This window comes from Syngnathoides biaculeatus, chromosome 4 (genome assembly GCF_019802595.1).
Source record: "Syngnathoides biaculeatus isolate LvHL_M chromosome 4, ASM1980259v1, whole genome shotgun sequence".
In the NCBI taxonomy this organism is placed as follows: Eukaryota; Metazoa; Chordata; class Actinopteri; order Syngnathiformes; family Syngnathidae; genus Syngnathoides; species Syngnathoides biaculeatus.
Genome location: NC_084643.1, coordinates 30072448 through 30092644, shown reverse-complemented (window position 1 = coordinate 30092644; position 20197 = coordinate 30072448). Strand labels below are relative to the sequence as shown.

Sequence of the window (20197 nt, the reverse complement as noted above, 5' to 3'; positions counted from 1 at the left end):
GAGCAGATTTTTCAAATTGCCCGAGACCTGTTGTGTTGTTGGTTGTCACAACAGATGAGACAGACATTCACAGAGATCATTCTATAGGATACCAGCTGAAAAGACCAAAAAATATCGATAGATTTCAGCAATTAAACACGATGGATGGTGCCCAACAAAAATACACAAACACTTGTGTAGCGATCGCTTTATTTCAGGTAGGACTTATTCTTCTCCATCTCAAATTACCAAGAAGTGTTTATAATGTCAAGTTGGCTCATTTGAGAACAATGCATATTTAAAAAAGAAAATAAACCGTAAGTCGCAGCAGATGTTAATGTGTGGCCGCAATTGCTTCCACGTACATTCCGTGGCGACGACTCCGTCCTCTTTTTTTTTAAATCATAGTTAATGAATGAGAGTTTGTGTAAAAGCAGGGGTCATTGATTTAAATATCGGTATTTGTATTGAATACTATCTGAAAGAATCAATGGATTTTGGCAAAGGTTAACGTGTGGCCGAATACGCTTCCGCATTCACGAGCCTTCTCCCCGTCACTATGTTGGATTTATTCCTGATTCAGAACAGATCCAGCAACAAAGTATTTGTATGTGTCCAGACTTTAATGCGCTTCCAAATTTTTCCGTGTAAATCCTGACGACTTACGCACCAGATACATGTGTAGATCCAGTTGTCCAAGGCAAGCGCAAGCGAATTAACAGTCCATTATTTTTTTCGGCAAAATTATTAAATACAGGTCCTCTATGCCAAGTGTCTCTCATTTTTCCACGTTTCTTCGTTTATTATGACCTTCTAAATGTTTTATGGCATCAGACAAAACTCTGGATGTTGCGCTATAAGACGTATTTTCGTTTCGTCCCAACAAAATTAACTTGCAACAATGCTTTGTTTGACCGGTAATATGGTGAGTCATGTGATTTTAATGACGTAAATGCATGAGCTCTATAACTTGAGGAGTCACCAGTAACAAAAAAAAAAAAAAAAAAAAAAAAAAACACAGCAAGAGGCGTCTGATGAAAGGTCAGCCTCATCCAGTAAAAGAACATTTGACCAAGTCAAACAAAGTCGACCAGAACGATGGCGACACCTTGAGTGCTTTATATATCCGAGTATATCTGTGTGTTTTAACTCTGGGCAACCTTCTGTGACCCTCGTTCACAGGCAGTTTCATTAATCACATTGTACGTTTAAAAAAAAAAAAAGATGAAGTAGGCGAGGTAATTGAATCTCGAAAGGCATCAGCCCTTGCTGTGCAGATTAGCTGTGACATCTTGACCTCCTCCGTCGACCGACCCATACGCAGAAGATTAAAACTAAGCTTTGGTACAGGGAAAGTCAAGAGCCTTGTATTTTTTGGGAGGGGGTTAACCACTGTAAATGTTTGGACAATTTCCATGTGAAGTAAGAAAAAAAGGTCTGATATACCACAGAGGAGAGTGTTTCTATTCCATTCACACTCACATTCACACCTATGAACAATTTAGAATCTTCAATCAATCCAAGATTTTTGGGGGGCAGAATTTGTAATATCAGAACTGTGTGGCATACGCGCAAACCACTCGTCCGTCATGCTGTCTTTTTCATTTCCTGTCAGCACTGTGGCCACATTCCCAAATACTTTTGTCTATATAGTGTAGCTCAGCTTGAAGTGCAAAGCAAAGCAAAGCAAAGCAAATTTATTTGTATAGCACATTTCATACTGAAGGTAACTCAATGTGCTTTAGATGATTAAAAGCATTTGAAAACAAAGAGATAAAACATTTAAAAAAGGATAAATACAAAATATTAAAAAAGACAATAAAACCGCATACAGTGCAAGTAATATGACCAATATGTGGATATATTCTAAAAAGCATGAGAAAAAAAAAAAAAGTTTTCAACCTGGATTTAAAAACATTCACACTTGGGTCTGACCTCACCTCTGTTGGCAACTTTTTCCATTTGTGTGCAGCATAATAGCTAAATGCTGCTTCACCATGTTTGCTTTGGACTCTGCGCTCCACTATTTGACCCAAGTCAGTCAATCTCAGAGCTCGACTTGGTTTGTATTCCGTCAGCATTTCTTTCATGTATTCAGGACCTAAATCATTTAGTGATTTATAGACAAGTAGCCGAACTTTAAAATCTATTCTAAATCTGACTGGAAACCACTGCAAGGACTTTAGGATTGGAGTTATATGCTCTGACCACTTTGTTTTGGTCAGAACGCGAGCTGCAGCATTCTGAATGAGCTGCAGCTGTTTAATGCTCTTTTTTTGGGAGTCCAATCAGAAGACCATTACAGTAGTCAAGTCTACTTGAGATAAAAGCATGGATGAGCTTTTCCTGGTCTACTTGACACATACAAGACTTGATTCTAGATATGTTTTTCAGATGGTAGAAGGAACTTTTTGTGATTGATTTGATATGATTGTTGATAGTCAGGTTGGAATCAATTAGAACACCAAGGTTTCGGACTTGGTCTTTGGTTTTTAAAGATAGCGAGTCCAGGTGTTTACTAACAGCAATTCTCTTTTCTTTAGGGTAGAAGGGTTGAAAAGCATCAATTGTAGCTTTGGTATCCACTTGAAACATTGCAAATGTGTGCAACATTATTCCAAGATGAAGAGTTTTGGGTTTTTTTTTTAACCAAGGAGTGGATTTAAGCAGTTTTTAAAACTACCCTTGTTTCGTGTGGCCTCAGGTGACCTCAAGCACATGTGATAAATGTAAGGTGCCTTGTGGAAACAGAGTCTGAAGTGCGTATGATGGCGTCCGAGCCTCGCTTTAGGTACATGTGCAGTTGGAGGACATGCATGGATGGTGAAATGCAATATAGTGTCGAAAGAATGTAAGTGCGTGGTCAACAGTGTGGACTGTGGTTCGCAAGACATTTTCCAAGACAAGTGAAAAGGTCAGAATACTCCATTCACTGTATGCCAACGTAATAAAAGGTTAGGACAAACATTAAACATTTTCTTGATCACAGATTTAACTTCGCAAAAGTGAATTATTATCTGTTTTCTAATTTAAAAAAATACTACTCATTACCTCTACACACCTCACAAGTGTTACAAACCCTTCAGGGGCTGATAAAATGAAACGCTGAGAGATGCACACTTACTTTGTAATAGTACAATAGCTGTCTGGGATGAGTCAAACCAAAATAATATTCATAACTTGCTCAAGCAGTGTTTGTTCACACAGGTTTTCGGTCATGTACTTTTACAGTTGTTGTTGATCATTTAGATTATGCTGTTAACCATACGGCCCGTGGGCCAATTCCGGCCCGCAAGGAGGTTCGATCAGGCCCGCAGGATAGTTTAAATGTGGAAAAAATGCATAAAAGACACGGAATAAACATTTTTCATGAGATGCAATTTGTGGATTATCCGCACACTGTTTTGATCAGAGAAGAAGACAACATCTTGCACTTGTAGAGGCCAAAAGATGCCAAATATCAGGAACAAAAACAAGTGCAGACTAGACTAACGCCTTGGAAACGCCTCCTTAGATACTGTTTGTATTGAAAAATGGCAGTTCTGTCTAGATGAATCCTTACTGTGGTGATTAAAAAAAATTGTCAGCAACTTCACTATAAAAAAAAGTCTGGTGGAATTCTACTGTTCATGCAACTCTGTGAATTTTCAGTATGTATGTGTACTTGTGTTTCATTTATGAAGTTCACACATTTGCAGAACATGTGATTACTTTCTTCTTTACACATTTAATAGCGCTCTCCTTAGTTTGTAAGGTGTAGGCAGGGACTAAGTTTAGATTTTATATGCACATGTGTAAATGGTTTAAAAATTACTTTCTTTATAAATCTCATTTGATCTAAATGTATTTTTCAATACCAATTACAGTACTTGTTAGTTTTTTCCCTTTATCCAATCAATGGGGTCTTTTGAATGCATATATGTGAATGATAAAAATAAATTGCACATTTGTCAAAAGAAATCTGAGGTGTTTCATGACATGTTTTGTAAAAGGAATGTTGATTCAATTCCAACATTTTCCTGTTTTTGTGCTTGGTTACACCAAAACAAAGGAAAGATGGGATATTTTGGTGATTTATAGCAGAGTATGGTATTATTTTAATGGTACGCCCCACTTGACATCTACCGAGACCGTATGTGGCCCACAATGTGAAATGAGTTTGACACCCCTGATTTAGATGCAAATCGTGAAAGCGAATCAATCGAAGCAACACAGCGGAGACTAATGGAAAAAAAAGTTGTTCACAAACGTTGACATTTCCACTACATACATGGCCACAACGTTAAGTCGGCATTTGAAAAACAGCACGCCTTTGTTTGTTACCTTTATCCAGCCATCCATTTTCAACACCTCTTACCGTGGTGAGGGTCACGGGACGCTGCAGCCTAGCCAAGATGACTTGGGCAAAAAGTGGACAGTCACAGAGGACTTGTGATCTCTATTTGAAACATTAACATCTGAATCTCTTAACGTTTTTTTATTTTATTTTAAATGATCACCTAAATTAATGTCTTTACTGGCATTTTTAAAGACAGTCTCGACAGAGGTTTTGTCATTAATAATTAACACCGAGTAGCAACCTTTGTGTTGAATATCCAGTTTCCGACGAACGAAAGTACTATAGATACGGTCAAATGTTACATGGTCAGCCAGCCAAATGTTAACCATAACAGCTAGTCCCCATCATAAAACCTTAAAATACAATAGAAAACTACAAGCACTGCACAATAAATCATTCACGAGAATTGTTCCACCAATATTTCAAGCCACCAAAGTCCGTGGTCCTTGCTTGTCAATGGCGACGATCAACCTTTATTTCAAGCCAGCTTTCCTGTGAAATTGTTTTAATAGTTATAATATTTAATAGTTAAAATGAGGAGTGTTGAGGATGTTGTCAAGATCTACTGTAGAATCTTCCAATGTTAAAAATAATAAGCAAAGCGACATAATTAGGCAATCATCATAAGGGTTTGTGGTTCGTCAAGGTCAGGATAATTTCATGAGTCTGTGGTTTGTTTTGTGTTTGCATGGGCAAAACTCTTTTACACCCTATTGAACCCGCCACAGCTGCACTTTCCCCAGCTCATTTGCCTCATGGTGGCCTTTACTTTAACAATAATTTGCTTTTGATACTGCAACATTCCCTCCGCAGTCATCAACACAAAACCCAAATGCGCAAACGGCAACATGGAAGAGATCATCTTGCTTATGCTCCGCTCTCTCTCTCTTTCCCACTTCATTTTTGCCCTGCTGGTCTTGTGACGTCTCACGGCACAATGACGCTCAACTCTTTGAAGCAGATGAGGTCCCTAAAATATTCTCCTTATGTAACTGTCCTGCTTGCAAGGCTACACGAGGCTGTGTGAAGCAAAACGTCATGGTGGTGGTTATGCGGCCGTGAGAGAGACTGTGTGAATTATGCAGAGCTGGGAAGAGAGTGTGGGGCGGGGAGGATCCAGCAATACACAGCTTTTGAATTAGAAGAGCCTAAATGGCAAGAAGAAATGTCAAATTAAACAGGACAAGATAGGGTGGTGGCAAAGAAGCATGAAGGGTGACAGGATTAGGGAACGGATTTCACTGAGACCACTAAAAAGGCTAAGAACAAAGTGTATGAGGGCGTGCGGACACTAAGCAATCATGGGCTTTGCGTCCTTCAAAGGATATCCTGTGCTAGAACAAAAACTCAAATTGAACACTGAAGAAAAAATGGACACAAGAATGATTTACCTTTCACAACTTTTTGTTAAGTAGTAACACACACGTACGTGACAAACTTAAATTGTGAGACCATGAGGTCCCAGGCTGATCTACTGTCTATGCTAAATGTCCCTCCCAAGCTATGTTCCGCCCGATTACATACACCTACTGTACATTTTAGTACAGCTAACTTCAACTAGCTTTCTCATCCACACCTTTTTTTCATCTTAAAAATCTTAGCAGGCATCTCCGGCAATCACCGCTAGTCCGGGTTGCCTGTCCCGCCTCCTGCGCTGTCTCACATCCATCCCATTTCATCCATAATGACCTGCAACATGATCACCGTGGCTGCTGAGAAAATAGTATTAAACATGCATTCCTGGTGACTTGCACAGGATGAAATCAGCCAGAGATGCATAGTCTGAACAGTAGCTGCTTATAGCCATCTTCAAGCACACCTCCCAATGGTCATCAGTCATAGTCGAACAGTATTTGGCCTTAATAATCTTCATGTGGGAAAAGGCTGGCTCAACATAAACAAGTGGAGTTGAATCATGTGGTGAAGGTGGTTGTACGTCTCCTGGTCTCTGGGTACTTTTCCCTAGATGAGTAAGTTCCAAAACTGCCCATAAGCTTTGGACTTTACCTCCATGTCGTCTTATAGTGTCAAAATCTCATGCTCCACCCCAGAAGATTGACTGGCAGGTCATGATCGACCAGTTGATAGCAATCGATCTAATGGGCACCTCTAATTTAGTCTTCCTTGGACCTTGGATGTACCAGTTTTGGTGATTTCAGAGTGTGAAGTAATATAGGAGCTAAAACCGATCCGAGCTGAATCTGTGGTGAGGTCCCCCCTAGACTGGTTACCAGACACTCACAGCTCCCTATTGTAAAAAACACAATTGCCTCCATCGACTTATCAGTCATGTACAAAACTTGTCTGTCTCATCTACCCCAAACAGCATTGAGACTAACTAAATTCTACTTTTAAGTCAAAGTGGGAGGAAAAGCCGCAAAAGCGCAAGAAACGACAAACAGATGCCCAATACGTATAGTTTAATGCTTTGCAGATTTTCCATAGAATTCCAAATTGTCCGACTTGCAGTCCAATTCCTTATTTGTTTTTTCTCCTCCTTGTTTTTTTTTTTTTGTGTGCAGGTATTGGTCAGGGGGTGCCAGTGGTGGCTCTCATTGTGGAAGGAGGCCCTAATGTGATCTCCATCGTGCTGGAGTACCTCAGGGACACCCCGCCGGTCCCTGTGGTGGTGTGTGACGGCAGCGGCAGAGCCTCAGACATCTTGGCATTTGGTCACAAATACTCTGAGGAGGGAGGGTATGCGCTTATATGATAACGTTTGCATCCCCTGTGGATGCACTATTTTATGACTCAAGCAGAAGTATATCTGGTACAAGGCATAAATACATTCGACTCACCAGTCATTTCTATGTAGGCTATATTTTCCAATAGTGGTGCTTTGACTTATGAGTATAATGTGTTCCGTGACCAAGCTTATAACTCTATCTCAAATCATATTTCACCATTGAAAGACCCCCCAGAGCACCAACATTTTTTTAATGAAAAAATATCCCACTGTATTGTTCATCCTCTAATGCATGTACAGTAGTAACGGATTTAAATGGTAAGTAAATAAAAAAAAAATGTGCATCATGATTTGGTGGTTTAATACCCATTAACAATGTGCTGCTCCATCTTGTATGTGCATTTTGGCCACCTGGAGCAGTATAAAATATTTGAAAAAAAAAACCTCGGTGAGCTGCAGTAATAATAATCATTTTTCATAGAGTACAATGAACAGATGAAAGTATTGTTGTTTTGGCTTTCTTTATGGTCGAAACCAGACATTTGAATATAAAAAGTTGTCCTTTTTTTCCTTACTGGCTAACTTGAAATCAGACTGAACTTTTCCTGTTTTGGGTCAGTTAGGGTTACCAAAATAATTTCTATTTACTGCGATTGGCTGGCGACCAGTTCAGGGTGTACCCCGCCTCTCGCCTGAAGATAGTCGCGATAGGCTCCATTACTCCCGTAACCATTGTGAGGCTAAAGTAGTCCAGAAAATGGATGGATTTCTATTTGCTAAATGTCAAACTAATTGGGATTTTTTTTAGAAAAAAAACATTTTAATTACTGGTGGATCAGTTGGTGAAGCTTTGGCCTCACAGTTCGGAGGACCCGGGTTAGATTCCGGCCCTGCCTATGTGGAGTTTGCATGTTCTCCCCGTTCCTGCGTGGGTTTTCTCCGGGCACTCTGGTTTCCTCCCACATCCCAAAAACATGCAACATTAATTGGACACTCTAAATTGCCCCTCGTGTGATTCTCAGTGTGACTGTTGTCTGTCTGTCTCTATGTGCCCTGCGATTGGCTGGCAACCAGTTCAGGATGTACCCTGCCTCCTGCCCGTTGACAGCTGGGATAGGCTCCAGCACTCCCTGCGACCCTCGTGAGGATAAGCGGCAAAGAAAATGAATGGATGGATGGAAGTTTTTATTACTTTCTTCAAAGTCAGAACTTTACATACAGTAAGAAAGAAAACTATCTCTTTAAATATTTTCCGAAAACTCAGATGATGACTTAATTTCTTTCGTAGCTTCTAATTAGAAACATAAAACTGATTCGTGGCTGAAAAAGGCTTGGGGACCACTGATGTAACTCCCTTAATGAACTAAAATTTGCGCTCGCAACTAAAGGCAGAGAGTCGTCCGAAGTACGGACGTGCAGGCGCTGGAACTGACTATAGGTAAATGTAAGAAAGCCAAATATTTGAAAAAACTTGAAAAACGATGTACCACAATCATGCACTCATTTTCTGATTGTTGTTTTTTTTCCTGAATCTCATTAGATGGTGTATACTTGATACTCCATTTGGCATTCCACAGAGTATCATGACAATAGTCTAAATGAATTCATTTAAGGACAATGGGTTATTGGAATAAACACAATTGCAGGAAATTCGAACTGCAACGAGAAAATATTGTACGTATTACATTGATCAACCCATATGTTTCTCCTGAGACGCGCCATGCATAATTGTTTCGATAGTTTCTCACTGCGTGTCCGGTTAAAGTTGAAACTCGTTTCGCCAAGGACTCTCAGGCATAGCAGTGTTGATAGTCCCAGTCAACCTTGGTTTCACTTATAGACAACAAATCTAATTTAACCCCCCCCCACACACACACACGCACACGGTTTCTCTCTCCCTTCTGTCTTCATCTCCTCTTCTTTTTTCCCTGGTCCTCTTTGCTTCTTTTGTCCAGCATAATTAATGAGTCTCTGAGAGACCAGTTGCTGGTGACCATCCAGAAAACCTTCACCTACAGCCGCACTCAGGCGCAACATCTCTTCATCATCCTCATGGAGTGCATGAAAAAGAAGGAGCTGGTGAGTGTCTTGATCAGACACACACAAACACGCGGGTGCTTGTTATTTACACATATGTGCATCCACATATGGAGGATACAAATATAAAGGACATCCACACAACACACTGCGACATTTAAGTGTTCCAACTGAGTAAAGAATCCCTAAAATGGAAGGAAGGAGAAGGACATTTGTTTAACTATACTGTACACTCAAGGTCCAGCAGCATACTGCCTTTAGAAAAATAACATTGCTGAAAAATACAATCTGTAATTCTCTTTGTTCTATTATTACTTTGACAGTAAACTTCAACTGCAAGTGGGATTAAACATCTTGAAATTTAGATTTTGCGGAAATGTTCAATATTTATCAAACTGCTACTTATTGTGGAGTCGAGTTGAGTTCACTGTCACCTTGCTTTGTATCTCAGATGCCTTGTAGCTTGAAAAAACATTTCATCGATTGTTAACTTTATTGACATGTAAATATTCTAGTTAACATGTTTTATATCCTAAGGAGACTTTTGTGGACAACCTGTACATTTGTGGCATAAATATTTTAAAACGATGATTCGATGAGGATGTGGCAGCCCGTTTTCCCAGGGCACTCCGGTTTCCTCCCACACACCAAAAACATGTGTAATCGGTTCATTAAAGACTCTAATTTCCCGTAGGTGTGAATTTGAGTGAGAGTTTGTTTCTATGTGTCCTGCGAATGGCTGGCGACCAGTTCTTTTTGGGAAGTTCTCTTTTCACTATATTGTTCAATTCAGGTAGGTTTTTGGCAGTGTGAGTCAAATCAGAACATCTTAACATCAGTATGGCTTTCGCAAAGGATTCTTCTGTGTATATTTCCTTCCTGGTAATAATGTTTGATATTAAATGAACTGCACAGTGAGAGTTTGTGCAAAGTTCAAGGCAACTCACACATCCTGTCGAGTGCACCTGTCATACATATTCATCTCTCTCAGAAAGCAGCCTCAGTCCCTTCAGAGCCCTTTTCAGTCTCATAAAATGAAACTCTTAATACAGTAATGCTGCCATGCGTATTCAGTGTGTGTGCAAAGAATGTCAGTGCAACAGCAAGGGAAATTAAGCTGTCTCACCACAGTCATCATAGGTACATGGAAGACAGCTTTAGCACTACTGCAGTACATGAAAGTGATCAAGTTTTACAATCAAACACATGTTAAAGCGGCCCTACACAATCCTGAAAAATGTCATGTAAAATTAACACACCGCAGAGAAGAGTATTGTTAACAAGCCTGCCGAATTTGAATGAATTTTAAAAAAAATGTGAAGTTTTTTTAAATCAGACTTTTAAACTTGACTTTCAGCAATCAGACACTGTGAGCGTGTTGAATGGATGTGCCAAAAGAACTCAAACATAAAGATTGACTGATAGCTTATAAAATATAAAATCACATGTAGAAGCACAACTTCAAAATGGAGTGCTTAATGTGGGTGATCATCACAAAAATAGCACACAAGGCAACTTACCCTCGCTGTTGGTGACATGATGTCACGGCCCACGCAGGTACGGGGAGAACATGCAAACTCCACACAGGCGGTGTGGTCTGTGAGGCCAACGTTTAACCAGCTGACCCACCGTGCTGCCCCAGAAAATTCAAACATACTAAAACTGTAGCTCAACAATTCAGGACTATTGCATATGTTTTTAGTACTTATACACAAACATATTTAGTGTTGTTCGAAACAAAACGTAGAGTTCAGTTTACTGCCACTTTAATATCTAAGTGCTACAAAGAGTACTCATTGACCACTTCGAGTTCTCCTTATTCTGGAGACCTTGAATCAATGAGCACGAGCCACAGTTTGCCTTTCCAACTGGAATTAGTTGCACATGGAAGCACCTAATCTTTATCTTTCTCTTAATTACTAAAGTATTTGTTCTATCCATCCGTCCATCTAAGCCACTTATCCTCACAAGAGTGGCTGGAGCCTATCCTAGCTGTCAACGGGCAGGAGGCGGTTTACACCCCGAACCGGTTGCCAGCCAATCGCAGGGCACATTAAAACAAACCACCATTCACACTCATATTCACACCTAAGGGCAATTTAGAGTGTTCAATTAATGTTAATTGGACACTCTAATTTGTCCCTAGGTGTGATTGTGAGTGCGGCTGTTTGTCTCCATGTGCCCTGCGATTGGCTGGCAACCGGTTCGGGGTGTACCCCGCCTCCTGCCCGAAGATATCTGGGACGGGCTCCGGCAATCCTACAACCCTTGTGAGGATAAGTAGCTCAGAAAATGGATGGATGCATGGACTATTTTTCATTTGATTGTTTGTTTGGCCCAGTGTTGTAGTCATCACACACAAAATATTGATGGTGTGTGTTTCTGCTGATGTATTCAATCACACACTGCTTTTCCTTATTTGGCTTGCATAAAAAGTCAAACATGTCTCATTGGACATATGCCGCAATCATTCTTGCACATGCAGAGAGTCTGAAAAAGCCTAAAAGGATTATGGTTGTCTGAGAGCCAGAGAGCAGTTGGTACTTTGCTGTGTGGCACTTTTCTGCCTCCTTAATTTAGGTGCTTGTGCCCAAGTAGACCTGGCATACACGCGGCACACAGAAAGTGGTAAATTCCCACAAGGCGTGTAAACCAAAAGTACTGTGGATTCAAACGGCATTTTAAACCATTTTCTGACAGCAATGTGACCTACAACCTAACCTGCACAACTTTTTGGATAGAGGAAGTAAAAAGAAACAGTTGACATAATGTGGTTAAACAAGTGCGCCCACGCTCTCAGAACTGGGATGCGGCTGTGTTCAAAGCTGACCATTCACATTCATTCATCCATCCATTATTCATACCACTTATCCTCACTAGGGTCGCAAGGGGTCAGCTGCGGCGCGGTACACCTTGAACTGGCCGCCAGCCAATTGCACACTCACATGTACACCTATGGACAATTTGAAACCATGATCTCAGAGCTAAGAGGCAAATGTGCTAGCCGGTCGTCTACCATGCCCTGATTTTCCATTTTATTGCCAATTTATTTTTTTCATTTATTCACGAGATGTTATTTAATGATGTTTTCATGTAATTTATTCATCGATCCATTTCCTAAGGTGCTTATACTCACAAAGGTTGCGGGAGTAATTTATTCAGTAACTGTTTACAGTTGCAGCAATCACATTGAAACTCATGAATGAAATAAGGTTAAACTATTCTGATGGGCCTTTCCCAACGTTCTTATTTTTGCTTTTTGCTCATATCTGAATTCCGCCACTTGAGAGCAAAAAAAATATGAACTCTACACTTGAACCATATCATGTGAATCAAACCAAACTGAGGGTAGCAGAGCATGTGGATCAAATCATCAAACCTGCGTGAAATGACAGGCCATGGTCATAAAAGTTGCTTTAAAAGCACGCACACTGGCTGTGAACCCAAGCGTAAGACAAAAATGTTTGTGAGAGGTATGTGGCGCAGTCATTTTTCTGCAACTGTATTGTGAATATTTGTGTGCCTGCGTGCATGTTGAAAAGGAAGAGAAGTAGGGAGCCGTATAAAGTGTTTCCAACGGTTTCCTGTTTGTCGTTAGATAAACAGTTTGCACTTTGTGTGTTGCTCCAGTATCTTTTTGTCGTAACACGCAAGGCTGTTTGTGTTCCACATTTGAATTACATTTTGTTTCATTTCAATGGTTTAAGAAAGTTTCAGGTGACAAACCGGTCAAGGAACATACACAAGGTTCCACTGTACTTTATTTCGAGCCTCAAATCCTGATACCGGGTCACAATTTTTATTGCTGCATGTCAATAGTTTGCGTGGCGAAGAGTTGCCAGCTGTCATTTTTTTTTTTTTCCACTTCAGTTGTCCTCTGCCAAGTTGCTTTTTTTACGACAGGCATTACAGTTCGAGTGGGAATCTCGTGATCTTTTTATTCAGTATCATCCATCCATCAGTCCATTTTTTTTTTTGGGAGCGGTTGTCCTTTTTAGGGTTACGGATGAGCTGGAGGGCGGCACAGTGGACCAGCTGGTAAAGCGTTGGCCTCACAGTTCTGAGGACCGGGTTCAATCTCAGGCCCGCCTGTGTGGAGTTTGCATGTTCTGCCCTGCCTGCGTGGGTTTCCTCCGGGCACTCCGGTTTCCTCCCACATCCCAAATACATGCAACATTAATTAGACACTCTAAATTGCCCCTAGGTGTGATTGTGAGTGCGGTTGTTTGCCTCGATGTGCACTGCGATTGGGTGGACACCAGTTCAGGGTGTACCCCACCTCTTGCCCCTTGACAGCTGGGATAGGTTCCAGCGCTCCCCGTGACCCTCGCGAGGATAAGCGGTGAATAAAATGGATAGATGGGATGGATGGGCTGGAGTCCATCACGCTTCAGCTGATTGATCCAACCCTCTCTAATGAAATATGTAAGACGTTAAGAATGAGCTGAACGTAGTTTGCATGGGAGTGTACGATATAGTGGACTAAAGTTTGATGGTACATGCGAAAAGCATCGCCATTTCTTATTTTCTTTACAAAATGCTGCAAAAATTTTATGTTGCTATTAAACTAACACACACCGAAAAGATCTAAATGTGCCTTTTTCATGTTGAGCTTAAGTCTTAAAAGTCTTAAATGTTATTAATTATGCATGAGGTAGGCCTTCTCCCTCCTTCCTTAAAATCTGATGTTCTGCATGTGGGGATGCTCAATGAGCACCCTGATATTTCCCGGCATGAATAATTGAGTGAAGAATAGCCCTTATATGTTTAATTCAAATGAAATATTCACGAGGAACAACTGTGTTTCTTCAGCTTCTTGACAAGAAAAACTAAGAATGAGTATGAGCGCAAAATGGTCACTTAGGAGTAGACGGTATGAAGGAACCGGGGGGATTTTAAAAATGATAAAAGTGAGAAAAGTGAGCGTTTGGGAGAAAGTAACCAGAGAGTCAGTTTATCATCAGATGGGTAGTTTATCTGTTCAAATATGTATGAGAGAAACGTAGTTCCCATTACCCTCTGTTTTGGTTGTTCGACTGTAAATGTCTCTTTTCTGCACATAAAACATATTCAAACCTTTCATATACACACTGAATACTACATTTGTGACAACCCCAACAATATGGTGGCCTGGTTTTGGAACCAAAATATGCACTGCTGCATATGTACAGTATGTGCGTATGCGACATTCAGCACACTTTTAAGTGAAATGATGCATATTTTCTAATCAGCTTTGCTCAGTGCAGTGTGAACAGCCGTTTTTATTTTCCTAATCCCCAAAGCATGTAGTTTAGCATCTGTGAAGATGAGGGAATCCTCCACTCAGAGGAAGATTGCGTTGCCTTTGCACTTCTCACAGCCGTCTTTGCTTCCGGTGCCCCACACAGGCTTCCTCATTTTCGTCTCCCCAATCCCCGCCACCTCTGAACGCTGCCTCATAATCGCTGTTTTTTCAGCTCTAATCCTTTGTTCTTGTCTGCTTGAAGCTGAAGACAAGTCATTTTTAGTACTGTATTATTATTATTACCAATCATTATAAAAAAATTGTACTGAAAGCTCAAAGTTTGAACACAATTCCGTGACATTGGTCAAATTGAAACTCTATTCATAATTCTATTCATTATTATTTTCAATTGTAACTGTCAATCCCTAGAATAGTATGGGCATTAACTGTAACAGTAACTTTATGGGTCATTTTTTTAAGTAACAGACTTAACACTGAAAACAAGTTCACTATAATTAATTACCTATATTGCCAGCCGTTTTAGGGTATTTTGACTCATCTTTAATGACCCAGAGAATCTAGTTAGATCAGCAGCGGAACATGAGTTGGTTTCACACAAAACAACATTTTTTGACACTAAAGCGAAGAAAGGGGCCATTTTTTCCCCCATACTTTGAAGGTTTCTCTCTGGATACTATAATATACATACTCTATGTACTTAATACATAGTTCTGTCTTCTATTCAGAAGCTTTACTGAGTTTAGCAATACAATACCGCCATCTACAGGGATCTCAGGGGTCACCTTGAGGATGCGATTGGAGAAGGCAAGCGAGAGGAAGGAAACTGTGAAGAATGTGGGGGGGGGTAACATGAAGGAGCAGAGTGCTCATGGGAAAATTCAAAATTAGAAATAAGTATTCAACACGTAAATATTTTTCCTCATTAAATATGTTTACAAAATTTCCAATTGACGTGAAAATTTCACTTGATGTTGGGACCAACTCAAGTCATACATACATACAAAGAATGTAGAAAAATAAGGTCGTGCGTGGTGAGCGGCCATGGAGGCAGAGTGCATTTTTCTTGGCTTTCCATGCCTTTTTGCACCTCCCTTTCTTCATGTTTTTGTCACGTCCCATCGGAACGAGAGTAGGACCCAAATGCAGGACTCGGACGATCCAAGGTAGTTCAAGGAGAAACGTTTATTATATGTCGACGTCGAGGTTCGAGCAGGCAGTCCGGTGCAGCCGCGGTAGTTGGGACGTCGGGCGAAGAGAGCAAGTGAGCGGGCAGGCAGGAGTCGGTACACGGGAACGATCACCGCAGGCAGAAATAACGAAGGAGTCAGGCTTACAAGGTTGGTCAGAGAACGGGCGAAGGTCGGTACACACAGGTTCGATCAGGGATACCGGAGCACACGAACGGGACACGAAGATCAACGAACTGGCGCCGGCCAGTTGTCATCGGGGTCATATAAATCCACAGCATAATCAGGCTGCATGAGACGCAGGTGTGCACCTCCCAATCAGCGCACCCGCACGGACACCCGCACAGCTCGTGCTGGAGCGGCAGGATCATGACAGTTTTCAGTACTTTTCCCCCCAAATCAATTCTCATTTTCACACAAAATGTAAATTGTGTGCTTATCGCGCGACACAAATGGAAGAGCAACTATTCATGTTAAATGTTTTGTTTTGTTTGAAAATTTGTCCTAAATGTTAAACATCGCTGTCTGTAATAAGATCAGTCGAAATATTTCAGCGATGCACAAGCTGAAATATTTTGTTACTGGCCCAATCCTGTTTAGTATTTGCCTCTCTCTTCAGTTCCTCCAATTATCACCCTGTCTTCTCACCTTGCCTCTGTGTACTTTAAACTATAATATCAGAAAAGCATGCACTCTACTTTTGCAAACATTTTCTTGAGTGCACCTACATGACTGTAAATATCACATGTGTGTGTTTTGCTCATGACATCGGAGTTTCTGTAAATAGATAACCAATATAGACGTTTCCATTTCCCCAAAACCACCCGCCTGTGGAGGAAATTCTAACACTCGTAAACACAGCATGGGCAGCCGTGGCCCAATGGTTAAGATTATTGGCTGTCACCGTAGGGGGGCTGTGTTCAAGATCCTGATTGGACCATCCCGGGGATTCACGGCTGTGGTGCAAACTAGTTCACTGCGTCCCATTCGTATCCTCGAAACGTCATCTGCGGGCACCGTGTGAGTGACCCCTAAACTCTACTGGAACAAATTGGCTGTTGTCCTTTGATTGAGTTTGAATCCACCGAGGCACGACGCTGTAATCGAGTGCTATAAATCGAGGGTGTTCACGATAAGGAGAAAAAATAAATATTTTGGACACACAGTAGTGTATGTCTACATTCAGGCAATTACACACAAGTAATCTGCCCCCCTCCAACCTCATGAAGACCTCTAATCAATACCTTCACATCCCATTGGATTTTCATTCCACCTGTAGAAAGACCTTTTGATTACACAGTTGCGTGTGTTTGACACACTCGCAAACACACTGAACCGCTTCCCTTATCGGTGATTATGCTGGTCCTCGCTTTTCATTTCTCACAGGGATGAGTCCGCACGTCATCAGCATGTGGCGCGCAAATGATTAATAGGCCGAGATAACGGATTCCATAAATCACCAATGAGGGTGTGATTACTTTTTAAACAATCATGTTTGTTGTGAAAACACCCATCATTGGAGAAGGGGGTTGGAAAAAAGACGCTTCGCCTCCATCATTGCTGCAGAATCGGAAGCGGCGGAAGCTGACGGATTCCCAACGCTCGATGAAATGAAGCCATTTAGAGGAGAGAGATGGGAGGAGGTGGGAGGAGATGGATTCTTGGATTGCAAGATTGGAGGAGTAACGCGTCAGGCATTCGGAACACGCGTTCACCTGTTTTGGGCTTCTTCAAGGTGCCCTCCATGCATGAACACTAACATGTATTGTACGTGTACCTATGCCCACGTTTAACATGTATGCCAAAATGTCTTTGTCGAATACAGTGCTGCCAATTTAATTTGTTCTGTGACCACACTCATAAGACAAAACATTGTCTCTCTAATGTTCTTTTCCCTCTGCAATGAATGTAAATCCCAGTAATTCATTCCAACTATCCCACAAAATTATTAGTGTATTTTCATGATGGAAAATAGCACTTAATAATGTACTAAATACAACAAATAACAAAACAATTAAATAGGATAAAATTAGAGAAGCATTAAAGTGTTTTTGTCACAATGCATGGCTGTTCTACTGCTCTTTCTGGTGTTATGTTTATGTATTAGTATTACCAGTATGGCACCGATATCACTTGCTCTTCGCAAATTATAAAATCTGACTGATATTGTCTGTCTACAAGTGGTGCTGCACCATTTCTCTTCATTCCATTGCTTAATGGCAGTGTAACATAGATATAAATTACGTTTAGGATGAAGTTTGTTCTTTATTTGTGCTTGTTAGTTAAACCAAAAAATCATCTCAACAGCTCATATCTCAAGGCACCATTTTATTACCATGAAGGCATGTAAACACGCCTCAACAATTGTGAAGGAATCAAAAACAATCAATTAACCAATCAATTCTCTTTTAATATGTTTAAAAAATAAAGTGTATGGGAGCATCTGTGCCGATGTCCTATGTCCCCAATGATCTGCTGCCTCCTCTTGGTGCAGATTGCTCCTTCAGATGGTTTTTCCCACCTGGTTTCTCTGTGTCCAGCTATGGGGTTTTTTTGCCCAGTGTTTGTGTGTGTGTGTGTGTGTGTGTGTGTGTGTGTGTGTGTGTGTGTGTGTGTGTGTGTGCGTGTGTGTGTGTGTATGAATGTATGTATCTTTATGGAGAGGATAGATTTTAACTGTGTGTAACATTTTGAGATGCGTATCATTGTATGAGACGTGCTTCATAAATGCTGTTTCATTTGATTTGATAAATGAGCGAACAAAAATGTAAACGGTTCCATTTGTACCAACATTCTTTCTCTCTGTCTCTCCCAGATAACAGTCTTTCGAATGGGGTCCGAGGGTCATCAGGACATTGACCTCGCCATCCTCACTGCACTACTAAAAGGTAATGAGAACTAAGGCTTGTTGGTGTGTGTATGCTAAAGTATGACACTAAGTGGCATCTTGTTGGCCTCCAGGGAAGTTGTTATCTCGTATGTAGCTTCTTTGTATCAAAAGGGGCTTGGTACTATTGTAAAAATTGTTGTTTTCACCTGGTGCACGTACAAGGCAGACAAACACACTTTCATTTGTATGTATTTTGCTACACTTGTTTTCTCTAGAGGCTCACTTTGTTTCTGTTTTAGCGGATGGTCTAATACTATGATATATTATGTTCAAAGCCAGTTACCAGAAATTAAGTCCTCCATATTGGTTATAGGTCTGCTTAGCAAATAAACACCACCGTAGGCTGGTTTACATGCATGTGTGATTGCGGGGGAGATAGGATTTGATCACACGCACACCTACACAGACACAAGCACTGACTAGTGAACCATAACAAAGGACTTGTAATATACAGCAAGCCTCTTTCGGTCCTCTCAAACACAGTTTTCCATCAGCCCACTCTTAAATCCTATCATATGTTGTCCATTTTTATGCAACGCACATTAAAGTGAATGTGTGGGCATTGTGGCTTTCATTGTTTCTTCAGTAGTGGCATATTGTTTCAAGAAATCTTGTTTCACTTTATGCAATAAATAAATAAATTAATGAATGAATTAATTAGGAGCTAGCTTTTCATCAAGTGCAGGAAAATCAATGATTAAGTGCGAAACTCGGGTTCCGCCCCCAACATAATGTTTAATGTCTGTTGTTGTGGTTTACACCCTGATTCATTTAACCTGCAACAAATATTGCACGTTATAATCTAATGAAAAATTGCTTCTAGGACGCTTACTGCCCTCAGTGTTTTTCCTCCCCATACGACATACAAATGTTAACAGAATTCATCTGTTGCAGGGTGAAATCAAGTACAGGCAGTTTTCAAGCAACATTTTAACATGAGTTGTCAATGCCATTCTGCTTTTAGATTAAACAGATCTGAACTGTTTTAGCGATTTACTTTCCCACAATCCATATGACTAGAAGCTTGCTCCTCAGAACTGAGTCGAGAAGAGTTGGACGGGACAAACCATTTTAGAGGCAAAGGCAATGCAGTATTTTTGTTGTTAAAAAGTACCTTTCAACCAGGTACTGTATGGTTTTTACACTTCGCTTGCTTGTTTTTTTTTTTCTTTTTTAAAGGACGCACAGTTAAAAAAAAGAAAACATGGTAACATTTGTCAACTTTTTAAGGTGCTTGGATTCACTTTTGGGGTGTTTCAAAACCCCAAAAATTGGACTAGACATACCTATGCGTGATGGTCTCCAGACTGTAGTCAGTTTCCAAATGGTACGAACTTCAGAATGGTTAATAAGTAATCAACTGATTATTACATCTGCCTAACAGTTTTGAGGACCGGGATTTAAATCCCTGCCCCGCCTGGATGGAGTTTGCATGTTCTCCCCCGTGCTTGTATGGGCATTGTCCAGGTATTCCGTTTTCCTCCCACATCCCAAAAACGTGCGCAGTAGGTTGATCGGAGACACTAAATTGCCCGTAGGGGTGAATGTGAATGCCATTGGTTGTTTATATGTGATAAGCATATGGCTGGTGAGCAGGTGTACCCCAGCTGGTCCGACGAGAGCTGGGATAGGCTCCAGCACATGCGTGACCCTCGTGAGAATAAGCGGTACAGAAAATGGATGGATGGATGGATGGATGGATGGATGGATGGAATTTGAACCACTGCTGTTTCTTCTTCATCCTTTTTCTTCCTCAATTGTTTCCCAAGAACCAAATTTCCCACACCCCTCCCTTACATACAAGCACACAAAAAATCTATACTTTCGATTGGTG

At 40.8% G+C, this 20197-nt stretch overlaps 1 protein-coding gene across 4 annotated transcripts in view; it reads left to right on the top strand.

Moving 5' to 3' along the window:
* Positions 1 to 20197, top strand: part of trpm3 (transient receptor potential cation channel, subfamily M, member 3) — a 69742-nt gene that overhangs the window by 7823 nt on the left and 41722 nt on the right. For 3 of the 4 annotated variants that reach the window (XR_009794520.1, XM_061816499.1, XM_061816501.1), the window contains exons 5-7: positions 6841 to 7015; positions 8960 to 9083; positions 18289 to 18361. Coding sequence is in view for 3 of the 4 variants with exons in the window: in XM_061816499.1 (XP_061672483.1) it covers positions 6841 to 7015; positions 8960 to 9083; positions 18289 to 18361 (372 nt within the window). In the remaining variant the exon portion in view is untranslated. Of the gene's footprint in view, positions 1 to 6840; positions 7016 to 8959; positions 9084 to 18126; positions 18152 to 18288; positions 18362 to 20197 lie in introns of those variants that run through there. The other variant, XM_061816500.1, reaches the window with a different exon arrangement.